Source organism: Protomyctophum parallelum, assembly GCF_964188405.1.
Source record: "Protomyctophum parallelum genome assembly, chromosome: 11".
Classification (NCBI taxonomy): Eukaryota; Metazoa; Chordata; class Actinopteri; order Myctophiformes; family Myctophidae; genus Protomyctophum; species Protomyctophum parallelum.
In genome coordinates, this window is record NC_139707.1 from 24,869,236 (window position 1) to 24,883,272 (window position 14,037).

Consider the following 14,037-nt stretch of genomic DNA (forward strand, 5'->3'; position numbering starts at 1 on the left):
GGATGAGAGATCTCCCATGGCGGTGTCGACGGGGAGCTTAACGAACCACATGAGCTTTTTTATTGACATCGCTCGCTGTGGTCAGAGAGGCCGACTGACCGGCCCCGGCGAAAGACTGATTGACTTGTCTGTGTTCGACTCGCTGGCTGAGGCTGCGCATGGTCACACAGACAGACATGAAAGAGACCTGACCGACAGCCAGCCACCCTTTACAGACAGACGTTCTGTGTTGTACATGCATCAGGTTGTGAGCAGATTATAGTAAATGCCTGTGAGGCGATGGTTTATGGTACGCTCTTCTATCAATATCAGCGCAGTATATATGCCAGGATATAGGTCTGTCTCGCTCGGCTCTGCGGCTCGGACACTGTCTGCCTCCAAATACTCTGATAGAGGAAGGATTTATGGAAAGGCTCTAAAGGAGAAGGAGAGAGATAGAGAGAGATGCATGTGTGTGTAATATGTGTGTATCAAGAGAGTGTTCCTGTTGTGTGATTGAACGAAAACACATTTTGTGCGTACACGTGTGCCTGTGCACGTCCACGCGTGACATCAAGAGTTTTTGCGACTTAAAAAAACCCAACCCTCAGTGCTTTTGTGTGCGAGCGTGAGTGTGTCCGTGCACGTCCGATAAATCGAGGTAGACACGGGAAGAGATAGATTGACTGAGAGAGAGAGCGAGAGAGAGAGCACACTGTGTGAGAACACAGTGAGAGTGAGTGAGGCCCAACCAGCCGTGACAGACACACACACTACTACCACCTACACACCTACACACGCACGCATGCACGCATGTGCGCACACACACACACACACACACAGACCGTGAGGAAGAGAAAGAAATCAGCATTGTGCTGTCACCCTGCTCTGGTTTTACACGGGAGGAAAACAGGCTGCTTACATATCTCCCTACACACACACGCACGCACGCACGCATGCAAGCACGCACGCTAGAGACTGATGCCACTTTATTGGGCTCGATGCCGATCACGATTTTAGAAAGCCCTAAACCACAGACTAAAACTAGAACACGGGGTCAAAAAGCACATTTCTTTTGATCAATTTGGGAAAAACGTGGATTTGATAACATTTTCTATGTTACTATATTTACAAATACACACAAATAATGTTTCATTCAACCACTTGTCACAATGTGATGTTTGCAATGCCCAATGCATAGCGTCGTCAAACCATCCGCTGCATAATTGCCGATATACGTCATCCAAAACGTCAAATAATGGCTGATATGCATGCATCGCACAACAATACACCCACAGACAACTCAAAATGCTGACCCACACACAAGCATGCACACAGGTATGGGGTAACTGGCACCAATGCAAACACACACGCGCATGCACGCACACACTCATGAACACGCACATTCACAGATATGCAATCACACGTTAACACATACACACGTGCATGTGCACAAGCACACACCTACAGCCACTTTGCTCACTTACTGGGTCTGTTTTTTCCAACGCATTTTTCAGATGTGGGAAACCGAGTGTTTAACCACTTAAATCCCATTGTGGTTGAGTGGAGTCCCTCAGGGGTCTCTACTAGTGTATTTTCTGTTTTTTTTTGTATTGTCAATCGACGATCTGCTACTTTCAGCTAAAGCATTTGCCAGCATTCACTAAATTTCCAGCGAATGCTTAAGTGGTTAAACGGCCTAGCTCTCTCTCTCTGGTTTTAAAGCCACTACCTCCTCCTGTGTTGGAGAACGAGGCCGTTTCAACCACACTCGCTTGTTATGGACACTGTGTCCTCTGTGTTGTTTGTTGCCTGGATGTATTGGATGCCTGTCTAGTCCGTTAACGGTGTAAAGTAAACATTGTATGTCCCATGGCTGCTACACGTCTGACTGGGAAGGAATGAAACCAGTATGTATTTAAATACTCCCCATGTGGCACAGACATGATTGTTGTTTTTATTGCAGTCTCAGTGTTGAAGGAAGCCCCCGCCCATACCCCCATCATGCCACCCACAGCCCCCTAGTCCTGCTCACCAATCACCGATGTTAATGTGAACATTAGATACATCGTGATTGTTTGGCGATCCCTTGCTGTCAATCGGTCATCAGGTTTTTTTGCGTCATTGTGCAGGAGAAGCTCTCATCAAAGACGTGCTACCACCACCTGTTGCTTTGTGATTAAGCCTATTTGAGTTCTTGCCGTATCGTATCCATCGCCTGTAGCTTGCAAGTTTATTCATACTAATACTAATACTTCAGTCTGACGCCATTTCGCATCAGTGAAATTACACAACTATTCTACTGTTTACTGCGTGTGCAGATGGATAGATAGATTGACAGATAGTGACCATACACAATTAATCTTAAGCACGGTGTTCATATTGTATTATTGGAGTGAGCAGTCCTTTGCAGGCTCTCTGCAAAATCTGTACCAAATTTTATGTGCTTCCCGGCTACCATGTTGTGCGCGGCCAACTACTTCATTTCGCTGATCATACCCCAACCCCCCCCCTTCTTTCAATACCGGCTCCCAAAAACATGGCAGAGAGAGAGAGGATGAGGACGAGAGAGAGGGAGAGAGAGAGAGTAAAATGGCTTTCTCTGTGGAGCGGAGGGTCCATTAAGCTAGGCTCCCTTTCCCTCCAAAGAGCGCACCAGAGATGGAGGGAGATGAAAGGGAAAAAAAGGAGGAGGAAAAAAAGCACTCCTCTTCTTATTTTTGCTATAGATAGATTTAGTTGTTTTTTTTCCTGGGAGAGGAAGGCTAACAGGCAGGCAGGTTGAGGTCTGGACTGAAGGTAGAGAGGAGGTACAAAAGCAGATGAAAGACATATCTCTTGGCAGAACAGACACACACGCACGTGTGTTCACGTGCACAACACACAGCGACACAGACACATATCTTCACCAGCATTGCCAATAGCCTCCATGTTGTATAGCTGGGCATCCAGGATTCAATTAAGCTTATAGAATGACTTAAATCATAAGGTGTCATTCATTTCCACATAACTCGATATCCCTTATTTCTATTTTTTTAATACGTTGGACAATATTTATAATACTTTTCAATTACTCTTCAAGTAAACCCTGACTTTGCATTACTGTTCCGTTCCATAAAGTTGTGTTTTTTTGCTTTAGTCAACTGTTACATTTGTGGCTATTTTGTGCTTGCATACCCATTTTCTCCGTTCCCAGGCTCTGCCTGCAATATAGACTGAGCTTGTGTATGATTTACAGATTTTATGAGTCATTCTAGCGGCCCTGTGCCTCACCCTAATCAATGTAGGTCTTTAACTCAAATCCAAGAATGATATATGATAGTATTTATATACTGCTACACATGCAGGTTTGTCTCTCTCCCTCGCCTTCTCTCTCTGTCTCTGTCAAACTTTTTGCAAGATTTGGAAAAATGGTTTGGCGTCTCGTCATGTGGTGCTTTTAAATCAACCCCCCCCGCACCACCCCCTTGCTGGTTCTCATTCCCTTCTCCATCACAGATTACTTTGAAACCCTTTAATATTTCTAATTAGTTAATGGAGCCCATTGCATTTATAAAAATCTGCAGTAAGCATTTATATCCCTCTAGCCCTCTTATTTTCTTCTCTCTCTCTCTCTCCCTCTCGTCGTCCTCCTCTTCATGGAGAAAATATTAACGAGTGAAAGCACTCAAAGGGGTCCTCGGGCCCCACTGGAATGAGCAAGCGTGCACCCAAAGAGCCGTCCATGGCTGTGCCTGAATAAAGCAGGAGGGGAAAAAAGAAATAAGTTTCCATTCTTCCTTTCTGCACTAATTGGATAGAAGAGATAAAATGAGACTTGGGGGGTTGTGGGTAGTCTTTTTTTTTTGTACATGATTCTATCCACACGGGGCTTTAAGCCAGGATCGTTAGAACGTATTCAACTGGACTGTCTATCCACTTATCTTTTCTTTACCCTGTGTCTTTTATCATCCCTCTGTTGGTGATTTGGTGTTCTGTTCGTAGAGTCCATGTGGGCCATTCAAGTTCACCACCAGGACTTGCAGCGGTGGAAGAAGTTCCTTGAAAGTATTGAGTAAATGTCGCAACACCACAATATAGAAATACTCTGTTACATGTAAAAGGCTTGACAGATTACTTGAGTAAAAATACGTTGTCGAACCTTTTCAAATTATATCTCAGTTTTTGTCTGAAAAATAGACAAATTGGCCCCAAAATGCAGCAGAATTGGGCTTTTGTATTAATAATTTAATTCTGCAAATTAACTAGTAACTCAAGTTACGACGGCACGTTAGTCGGACAACGTGGTTTTGCGTGCGGTTAGGGAAAGGGTTAGCAATGGGGAGAGTCGGACCGGAGAGTAGGGTTAGGGAAAGGGTTAGCAATTGGGAGAGTCGGACCAACGTGCCATCGGAATAATGCGTTGTCGGAATAATACCACTGACCCTCAAAGTATACTGAGAAATGGAAATACTCAAGTAACATTAAAGTACTCAAGTACAGCACTTTTGTTACTTACTTTCCACCTCTGCTGAAGGCTCTCAGGGTTTTTGAGAACCCTACTTGAAGACTTATAGACTGTTTCACCAGCATGGATTAAGCCTCTTAGATTAGGGAGTACATCTCAACAGAGATCTCCCTCAAATCAAAAGAATGAATGTTGTATTAGCTCCTCGCACCATACAGCTGGGGACAGATTAGTTCTGACATTATGTCCACTGATCCTGGGCCAGATGTGTGCTATGCTGAAGGATTGAAATGTTGTTTGGAGATCTTTACCTGCAGGCTACGCTTAAGTTTCCTCAAGATAAATGTCCTCAAACGGTCAAAAAACATTTTGTCAGACAAGAGCTCATTGAGGGCTTGTGTGCTTTCAAACGTCATTCTGGTTTTACTTGTGGTTGGACCTGTCCTGAAAAGCCATATTTCTCTTTGTTTCAAATTCTTATGTTTCGTCACATAAACCCAATGTTTGTAGCCTCAAAATGTAAATTTGAAGAATGACCTAAAACCAAGCCTTTTGAGTTTGAGGAGGAGGGGGGGAATCCAATGCTTTTCACATTTTGAGTAAGCAGGATTTAATGTGATGTTGATGTTGTTCTTGTTTCTTTTGTTTTGTTCTTTAATACTTTGTCATTGCAATGGAGTAGCTCCTCCTCAGAAGTCAGGTAGTAACTTCTCTTAAAACATCTTATGTGGTTGATGCAGCAAAGCCAGATGAATGTATCAACCAACGATTAAAAAAAAGTTGCTCCAACTTAAAAAAATAAATAATAATACCAGCCCATGGGGAATGATGAGCTGGTTAAAAAGAATATCCATCAGTGGCCTCAAAACCACACCACTGTTCTATTTACTGTGCACTTTTTCTCCTGCCTCTGTGAATGTAAGGCCTTGACTGTGATTGTCTCTTTGACTTCTTGTTTACCAGGGCTGGGTTTCATTCGCTTTCAATTCAGCCCAGTTGAGTTCGAATGGATGGACTGAAGCTGAAGGGTTTTTTTTTTGGACGTTGAACGTTGTTATTGCAGCTTAAGCTAACGTCAGAAAGGAATGGATGCTTATTGGTATTTTGTGTTTTTAATCTGCTGAATTGAAAGCGAGGTGACTCCCAGCCCTGGCGTTTATACTCTGTGTGGGGTTGGGGTCAATTTTGGATCAATTTAGACCTTCAAAGGTGTGACTCTGTCACATGTTGAATTCAAGGAAATTGCCTTATTTCACCCTCAGTTCACTTTTACAAATGCAGTACTTGTCTTTTCAATGTGTATTGACTGCAAAGACATAAAAAACCTAATCAATTAATTGGATTGACTCCCAATTCATTTAACCTAATCTTATTGACAAAATTAGGCGCAGTGTCCTTTCTGTTGGATTAGATTTCACGGTTTTATCTTTGTGATCTATCTATTACATTTTCACTTAATATCTTTTTAGTTTCTTTGCCCGGGCAATAATCCATTATAAGCCATGCCGCTATTTCGCCTTATTTATATACTATGTCCAAGAATTGTAATACCAATTTCCTTGACTAAACCTGAATTGAAGCAGAATTGAGCTCTGGAACCCTGCCAAGCCTTGCACCTCGGCCTGCCTCAAAGATATTAAAGCGCTATTTTAGCTTGTTGAATTTCATGGTTGTGGAATTAAAAATTAAATATATTGTGCGGAATGTAAAGGTAATAAAAGTGATATTTTTCTATCAAACCATTTTGTGCGTAACTTTCTGGGTAACTAGTCCACTTTCTTTCTTCCCCTCTCTCTCTCTCTCTCTCTCTCTCTCTCTCTGTGTTTTAATTTCCAAGCTCAAAAGAAAGTGGCGATTCACATAATAAAACTGTGTGGATTCATACATCTTTCATACACATATCGCTATCAAAGCAGTCTTGATAAAACATTAAATAGAGATGCTGGATGCCTTTTTCCCATGATAGGCTCAACACACAATAGTAATGTTTCGGGAGATTCTTTTGTAAAGTTCACAGAAGATCATTCCATCTTTTTATACAGTATATCTGTGCAGTTGTATTTACATCAGCATGAGGAAAGGGCTTTTTTGAGGACACGGAGGGCTGTTGGAGTGGTATATCTCTTGTTTGGTGTTGACTTTTCTACGTCGGTCTGGAGTGGCTCCTGTGGATTGAATGCTGTTTGTCTTTTCTGTCTGCTCTGCAGATGCCAGGCCTATTGACTTTGGAAAAGATGCTGTTTTCAACCATAGGCCGCATGTCAATGGAGGTGAGCCTCTGGTTTCCTCTCTCTCTCTCTCTCTCTCTCTCTCTCTCTCTCTCTCTCTCTGCATTCATCATACACTATTCTATCGGTTCTCAACCTGTTGGTCGGGACCCACATGATCTTTTTTTGTTATTTTTAACATATAATTATAAGAAAGAGGCAAACATTTTGCAAGTAGAGGATCTACAAGCTGTGCATAGTGTTGTGAGCTTGTAGTTCGGCTATTGTTCCACTATTTGTGGAACCGAGTCAAATATACAAATTATGTACAATTTGAGAGGATATAATCAATATTGATACATCTCCCAGCCCTGCCTGTCTCCTCTATTTCCCTTTTTCCTCTCCTCTCCTCTCCTCTCCTCTCCTCTCCTCTCCTCTCCTCTCCTCTCCTCTCCTCTCCTCTCCTCTCCTCTCCTCTCCTCTCCTCTCCTCTCCTCTCCTCTCCTCTCCTCTCCTCTCCTCTCCTCTCCTCTCCTCTCCTCTCCCCAGATAGATCATGTCAGCCTGGGGCTATAGAGAATGGTGTGTTTCCTAACCCCAAAAGAACTTGACATACTCCATGTTTTAACTGTATTCCACCAGAAATAAGCCGGTGGCAACTGTGCTAGACTGTGTAGCGCGTGTGTGCGTGCGTGTGTGTCACACCCACCTCTTTCATGTTCTCCTGTGGTAGACAGACAGACAGACAGACAGACAGACAGACAGTTTCCTCCTCCTGGGCATCTAGAAAAAACATCTGTCTGTAACTATCATTGTTTGCGTCGTGCATGCACGTGCATGCACGTGTGTGTTTTCTCTTGTTCCTCCAAGCATCCTCTTGACAGATACATGAAGCATGCTGCCACCCCTTGCCTTGCAAAACAAGTCTGTTTACTGCTTGTGTGTGTGTGTGTGTGTGTGTGTGTGTGTGTGTGTGTGTGTGTGTGTGTGTGTGTGTGTGTGTGTGTGTGTGTGTGTGTGTGTGTGTGTGTGTGTGTGTGTGTGTGTGTGTGTGTGTGTTTCCATAAACCACTCTAAATGCAGCACTTAATTGCAGATTGGCTTGTTCATGTGTCCACATACATTAAGTGGATTAGAATCATTGCTTCTATAGATGCCAAGCAGACACACACACACACACACACACACACACACACACACTTACTTCCCTGGGCACACACTTAAAGCAACTAATTCCATAAAACTTTCAAAATGATGTGGAAGTCAGTAAAAACATGGGTCTGACTCTTCATTTTATTATTTTATTTTTATTATTTTATAATTTTTTGTATCTTTAAATTATCAATGTGATTAACTGGGAGCAGAATCAGCTCTCCTCCAATAGGTCTGTCCTTTTTGCTGTGTGTAAATTAACTTCTATTTCAACTATTTGTAGTTGAGCTCCCCCTGTGTCTTATGAATACCCTGGGAAACACCAAAGTACTAAATTCAATGGCTTGATGTCTGTGTAGTACATAAGACCATTCATTGACTTACAGAACATGTATCAAATACAATTTCACTTTTCTTTCATTCGTCTTTCATTGCTTTACCCAGTAAAGCAATTTCAAGATGGCCCGTTTGGTTCAGATAACGTGATGTGATGTCCATTACATTGATTATGAAAACAACCTTTAGAATGACTGTGTTTAGAAGCAACATTATTTTGTGCAGTGGTGGGAAAGGTATTCCTATTGTTTACTTAAGCAATTTCAAATGTTTAAGCATCTTTTGAAAAATGCTGATCTACAAGCTCACAATGCATCGCATCGCGACGGATCGTGAGCTTGTAGATCGGCTATTTGGCTGTTGTAATAATCAAAATCTACAAAGAAACAAAAACCTCAAAATTGTACTCAAGTACATGCAGTACTTAGTTACTTTTGACCACTGGAAGCAACATTCTTGACTCTGAGGATAAGATTGCAAGATCCAAATTAATTTATATACTATAGCACCTGAATATAAAGGCTTAAACTGTCTGAGTTCCTCTAGCGTCTTCTCCTTCTTCAACGTTCTTTTGTGCCACATTCTAACCCTCCTCTCCCCTCCATACCCATAGGGTACCTCTTCCGTTGTGCCACATTCTAACCCTCCTCTCCCCTCCCTACCCATAGGGTACCTCTTCCGTTGTGCCACATTCTAACCCTCCTCTCCCCTCCCTACCCATAGGGTACCTCTTCCCCGGGTGGCCCTCGTCGTCCTCCACCCCGTCCTCTGCGGAGCTGGACGGCGCCCACTCCGGCGTCACGCCGGTGTCGGAGCGGGACCTGAAGGAGGCCAACGCCTGGCTGTACTCTCTGGACCCCATCCTGCTCACCATCATCGTCATGAGCTCACTGGGCGTGCTGCTGGGCGCCGTGTGCGCCGGCCTGCTCCTCTACTGCACGTGCTCCTACGGCGGCGGCCTGTCGTCGCGCTCCTCCACCACGCTGGAGAACTACAACTTCGAGCTGTACGACGGCATCAAGCACAAGGTCAAGATCAACCAGCAGCGCTGCTGCTCCGAGGCGTGAGTGAGGAGGAGGAGGAGGAGGGGGAGGAGGGGGAAGGGGAGTAGCGGTGAGGAAGAGGAGGGAAGGAGGAGGAGTCCCCGTCCCCCCACCACCACCGCCAACCTCCTGTTCCGTGTTTCTCCTCTTTCCTCGCCACTCCCCTCTCGAAAGCCTTTCTTTTCACCCCTCAGAGAGAGAGAGAGAGAGCCATCGTGGGAAAGACTTGCGCTGTGCTCCCCAAAAAGTGACGCTTGTTCCTCGATGTTGACATAGAGATAAAAAAGAAGCTGTAACTTATCAGTAACTGCCTCTCCCCCACCCCCCCACCCAAAAGACCCTACCTGGTCCCCTGATAAACTGTCTAAAAGGGAGGGGTGACCCTATCTATCCCTCACCACTCCCTGGCACGCTGATGTCCAAAAGGGGAAACGTTCAAGCCCGATCTTCCCCTACCTGCTCCTGTGCCAGTGGGGATTCGTATGACCTCAATCCTCCTTTATTTGTAATGAGGCCTAAAATTGGGGGGGACGGTTTGACCCCCCAACAATCTCCCCTCACCCAACATATCTCCTCTAGCCTGCGGGAGAGAGCCTGCTCGATTCTCAAAATAAAACATAAACGAATAAAACAAGAAAAATATGACAGAAACGCCTGTGAATGAATGAAGGAATGAATACGTGAATGATATTACCCCACACTGGCCACTGGAACAAAGACACAAATGGACTACAATACCCAAGACAATCGAGACATTTGTACTACAAATGACATAACCGTCTGGGCTAAAGGGTTGGAATGTATCGGTAATTGAAGGACACATGAAGGAATCTTTATGAAGAACATTCACAGATTTGTCTTTAGGGACTATAGTATACAACTGAACAATGGGCCAATACGGAGGGGAAATGGGTTAATGGAAGGTTCCGACCCAGACAGAACCAGAAGACTAGAGCACTGCATCCAGTGGACCGTTTTTATGTGGGCACTTTTTGACTGAAATCAACACATATCAAACGAATGCCTAACACCCCCCCCCCACCCCCAGAAAATAAGAAACAAAAGTATATATATGCGAAACAAACAACCACAACTCTAAGAAAATCTAGATTTGTACAGACAAAAGTAGGAGGCGACAAAAGAAGGAGGACATTTTATTTCTTTTTTTTAATTATTCTCCAATGTTTTTGATATATGAGTTCTGTAAGTTTTAAAGCCAGGAGTTCCTTTAGAATGTCAATTAGCTTGCCGTCGTGGCGCACATTGCTCGCTCGCTCCGTCGTCTGCCCCTCAGTCTGCGCTTTGTGAAACCAGTGGCATCTAGAAGAGTGTTTCTGTTCTGTTTTAGACTTGTGTTCCTTGGGGATGATGGGCAAAAAAATTAATGTTAAGCATAAAACCGATTGATGTAGCCTACAAGCTTCAGTTTGTTATCGCCCCGTAGAACTCCTGTGACATTTTTTAGACTTTGTACCGTTTGCGTTGGACTCTAGGTTCTCATCGGTTTCTTCAGTTCTCTCTACTTTTAGGCGATTTTGATTTGATTTCTTTTTGCGTTGTATCAGTGTTTAAGAAGAGTAGAAGATCGCTGGAGAATGGAGAAAAGAAAGACCTATAGGAGTCAGAGGTTTATCTATAAATCTAACATGCTGTTATGGAGTTGTGCTTTAGATACACTATTCTAGAGTCTGTCTTTTGGTATATTATATCTTATTGTTTTGTTTTTGTTCTTTTGGACTGTATGATCCCTCTATACAACACATGGTCGGACACTGTGTGAAACGTTGGTTATTGATTGTTTAATCGCAACCTATGGATTGCCAAAGAGCTGCGCACGTACGCCGGGATGTGTGCAACATTTCGGAAAAAAGCAAAGGGGAAGGACATAGAGAAACAGAGAGAGACCCCCCCCACACACACACACACACACCACCACCACCTCTCTCTTTTCTCTACCTCTCTTAGACAGCCCCCTAACCCACCCCCACCCCCCCCCCCCCCCCACACACACACACACACACACACACACACACACACACACACACACACACGCACACACACAAACAAACAAACAAACAAACACACACACACAATTAAGGAACGCCCAGAGGAAGAGAAAAGGGCCAAGGACTATAGGAGTAGTGGAGCGGAGGGTGGAATTCAAACCGCCAACCTTCTTGGGACACACAATTGAGCCTTATGCTACAGTGATACGCTGTTTTCGGAGGAGAGCCATTGAGCAGGGCCATCGCTGCCGGAGAGACTGATATAACACTGACAGACACACACACACACACACACACACACACACACACACACACACACAGGTAGAGAGAACCCAACATGACAGACTGGGACGATAAAATACACTGTGTGCTCTCTCTCTCTCTGTCTCTGTCTCTGTCACACATACGCACGCAAACACACACGCGGACACACAAGAGTACACTTTTCCCTCTTTCTTTCCTTCTCTCCTTCCCTCCATCTCATCCAATGGTGTAATAAGTTGAGATAGGCTATATCCAGCAGGACCCTATATCCTGGTTAAGTCGAGACAGAAAATGGGCGATTATTAAAAAGTGTTGAAAGATGCTGCTGAGACAGAGGGAGGGCGGGAGTTGCGGCAAGAAAAAGAAGGGACAAGTATAGAAAGTATTCTGTCCATTGTACTGTGTCAGACTGTTTTCCAAGTGCCTTGGAGCCTCTCTCTCTCTCTCTCTCTCTCTCTCTCTGCCACAACCTCAGTCATACTTTCTGGTGTCATGCTCAGTAAATGGCAGATCTACAAGCACCCAAGGCGTTACACGCACGCACACACACACACCTCAATTCATTGTCCTCTCTGTCACTGACTCTCTGACAAGATACAGTAGTATTACCTATTTCTGATGAACACATACACACACATGCACGCGCGAGCCTCCGGCACTGGCCAGATAACTCAAACTGTTGTTTGTAGACTTTGTACAGAAATGTTTCTTTTTTTAATGTTATTATTATTATTATTTAATAAAGGCTAAATAACAAAGGAGTTTGCTGGCTTGTGTTTTGCTTGGGTTGACTGGGAGATATAAAAAAGTGTGTGTGTGTGTGTGTGTGTGTGTGTGTGTGTGTGTGTGTGTGTGTGTGTGTGTGTGTGTGTGTGTGTGTGGTAAAACAGACAGAAGCAGACATGGTGGTACTGACTGATTCCCACTGTGAGCATGCACACACACACACACACACACACAAGGCTATAAACACATACCATGCCACTCTCACACAATCTCTCACAGGAGGTCTGCTGCACATCAAAGCCCTCCTGAGAGGTTTAAGAGCCTACCTCTCCACACCTCCCTCTCTCCTCCTCTCTACCTCTCCATACCTCCACGCCTCCCTCTTTTCTCCCATTCCTCCTCCCCTCTCTCTCTTTCAGACACCTGCTGCCCTCACGCTTGTTGACTTTGACAACAGGTTTTTTTGAGGGTCGCTAGCCCCTTCTATACACAGGTTTAATGTTTGTCTTTAGTTCAATGTTGTTTTGTAAACGCCATTGACAATGAAGGCTATAGGCTATAGCCCGTCTCAGACGGAGTGATTTTCATATTTTTCTCAAATCTTTGTTTTTCATCATTTTTGACCATGGGCTATAGCCCCTACCGTACGGCATACTATAGCACGCCGTTTTTCATCATTTTTGAGGATTTGAAAAAAATGATAAATAAAAAAAACATGGGTTATAGCCCATCGTTTTTTGAATTTTTGAAAAAAAGAATTAACCTCGTTTTTCATCATTTTTGAACATGGGCTATAGCCCCTACCGTACGGCATACTATAGCACGCCGTCTTTCATCATTTTTGTCTTTTGAGGATTTGAAAAAAATAAGAAAATAAAAAAAGGGTTATAGCCCATCGTTTTTTGAATTTTTGAAAAAAAAATTAACCTAGTTTTTCATCATTTTTGAACATGGGCTATAGCCCCTACCGTACGGCATACTATAGCACGCCGTTTCTCTACATTTTTGAGGATTTGAAAAAAATGAAATTTTCAAAAAACATGGGTTATAGCCCATCGTTTTTTTTATTAAAAAAAATAATATATATCCTCGTTTTTCATCATTTTTGACCATGGGCTATAGCCCCTACCGTACGGCATACTATAGCACGCCGTTTTTCATCATTTTTGAGGATTTGAAAAAAATGAAAAATGAAAAAAACATGGGTTATAGCCCATCGTTTTTTTAATTTTTGTTTTTTTTTATAATCCTTGTTTTTTCATCATTTTTGAACATACCGTACGGCATACTATAGCACGCCGTTTTTCATCATTTTTGAGGATTTGAAAAAAATGAAAATTTCAAAAAACATGGGTTATAGCCCGTCGTTTTTTGAATTAAAATAAATAAATATATATCCTCGTTTTTCATCATTTTTGACCATGGGCTATAGCCCCTACCGTACGGCATACTATAGCACGCCGTTTTTCATTATTTTTGAGGATTTGAAAAAAAAGAAAAACATGGGTTATAGCCCATCGTTTTTAGAATTTTAGATTTTTTTTTGTATCCTTGTTTTTCATCATTTTTGACCATGGGCTATAGCCCATACCGTACAGCATACTATAGCACGCCGTTTTTCATCATTTTTGAGGATTTGAAAAAAATGAAAAATTAAAAAAACATGGGTTATAGCCCATCGTTTTTTGAATTTTTGTTTTTTTTATAATCCTTGTTTTTTCATCATTTTTGAACATACCGTACGGCATACTATAGCACGCCGTTTTTCATCATTTTTGAGGATTTAAAAAAAATGAAAATTTCAAAAAACATGGGTTATAGCCCGTCGTTTTTTGAATTAAAATAAATAAATATATATCCTCGTTTTTCATCATTTT

The 14,037-nt window shown here is 42.9% G+C and overlaps 1 protein-coding gene across 1 annotated transcript in view; it reads left to right on the forward strand.

Annotated features, from left to right (window-relative positions):
- The window catches only part of LOC310866936 (neuropilin-2-like), a 130,907-nt gene extending 119,819 nt beyond the window's left edge, over positions 1 to 11,088 (forward strand). Inside the window, exons 17-18 of the mRNA XM_083776731.1 lie at positions 6,634 to 6,696; positions 8,845 to 11,088. Coding sequence (XP_083632857.1) covers positions 6,634 to 6,696; positions 8,845 to 9,188 — 407 coding nt within the window. The 3' untranslated portion in view covers positions 9,189 to 11,088. The remainder of the gene's footprint in view (positions 1 to 6,633; positions 6,697 to 8,844) is intronic.
- The last annotated feature ends 2,949 nt before the right edge of the window (positions 11,089 to 14,037 follow it).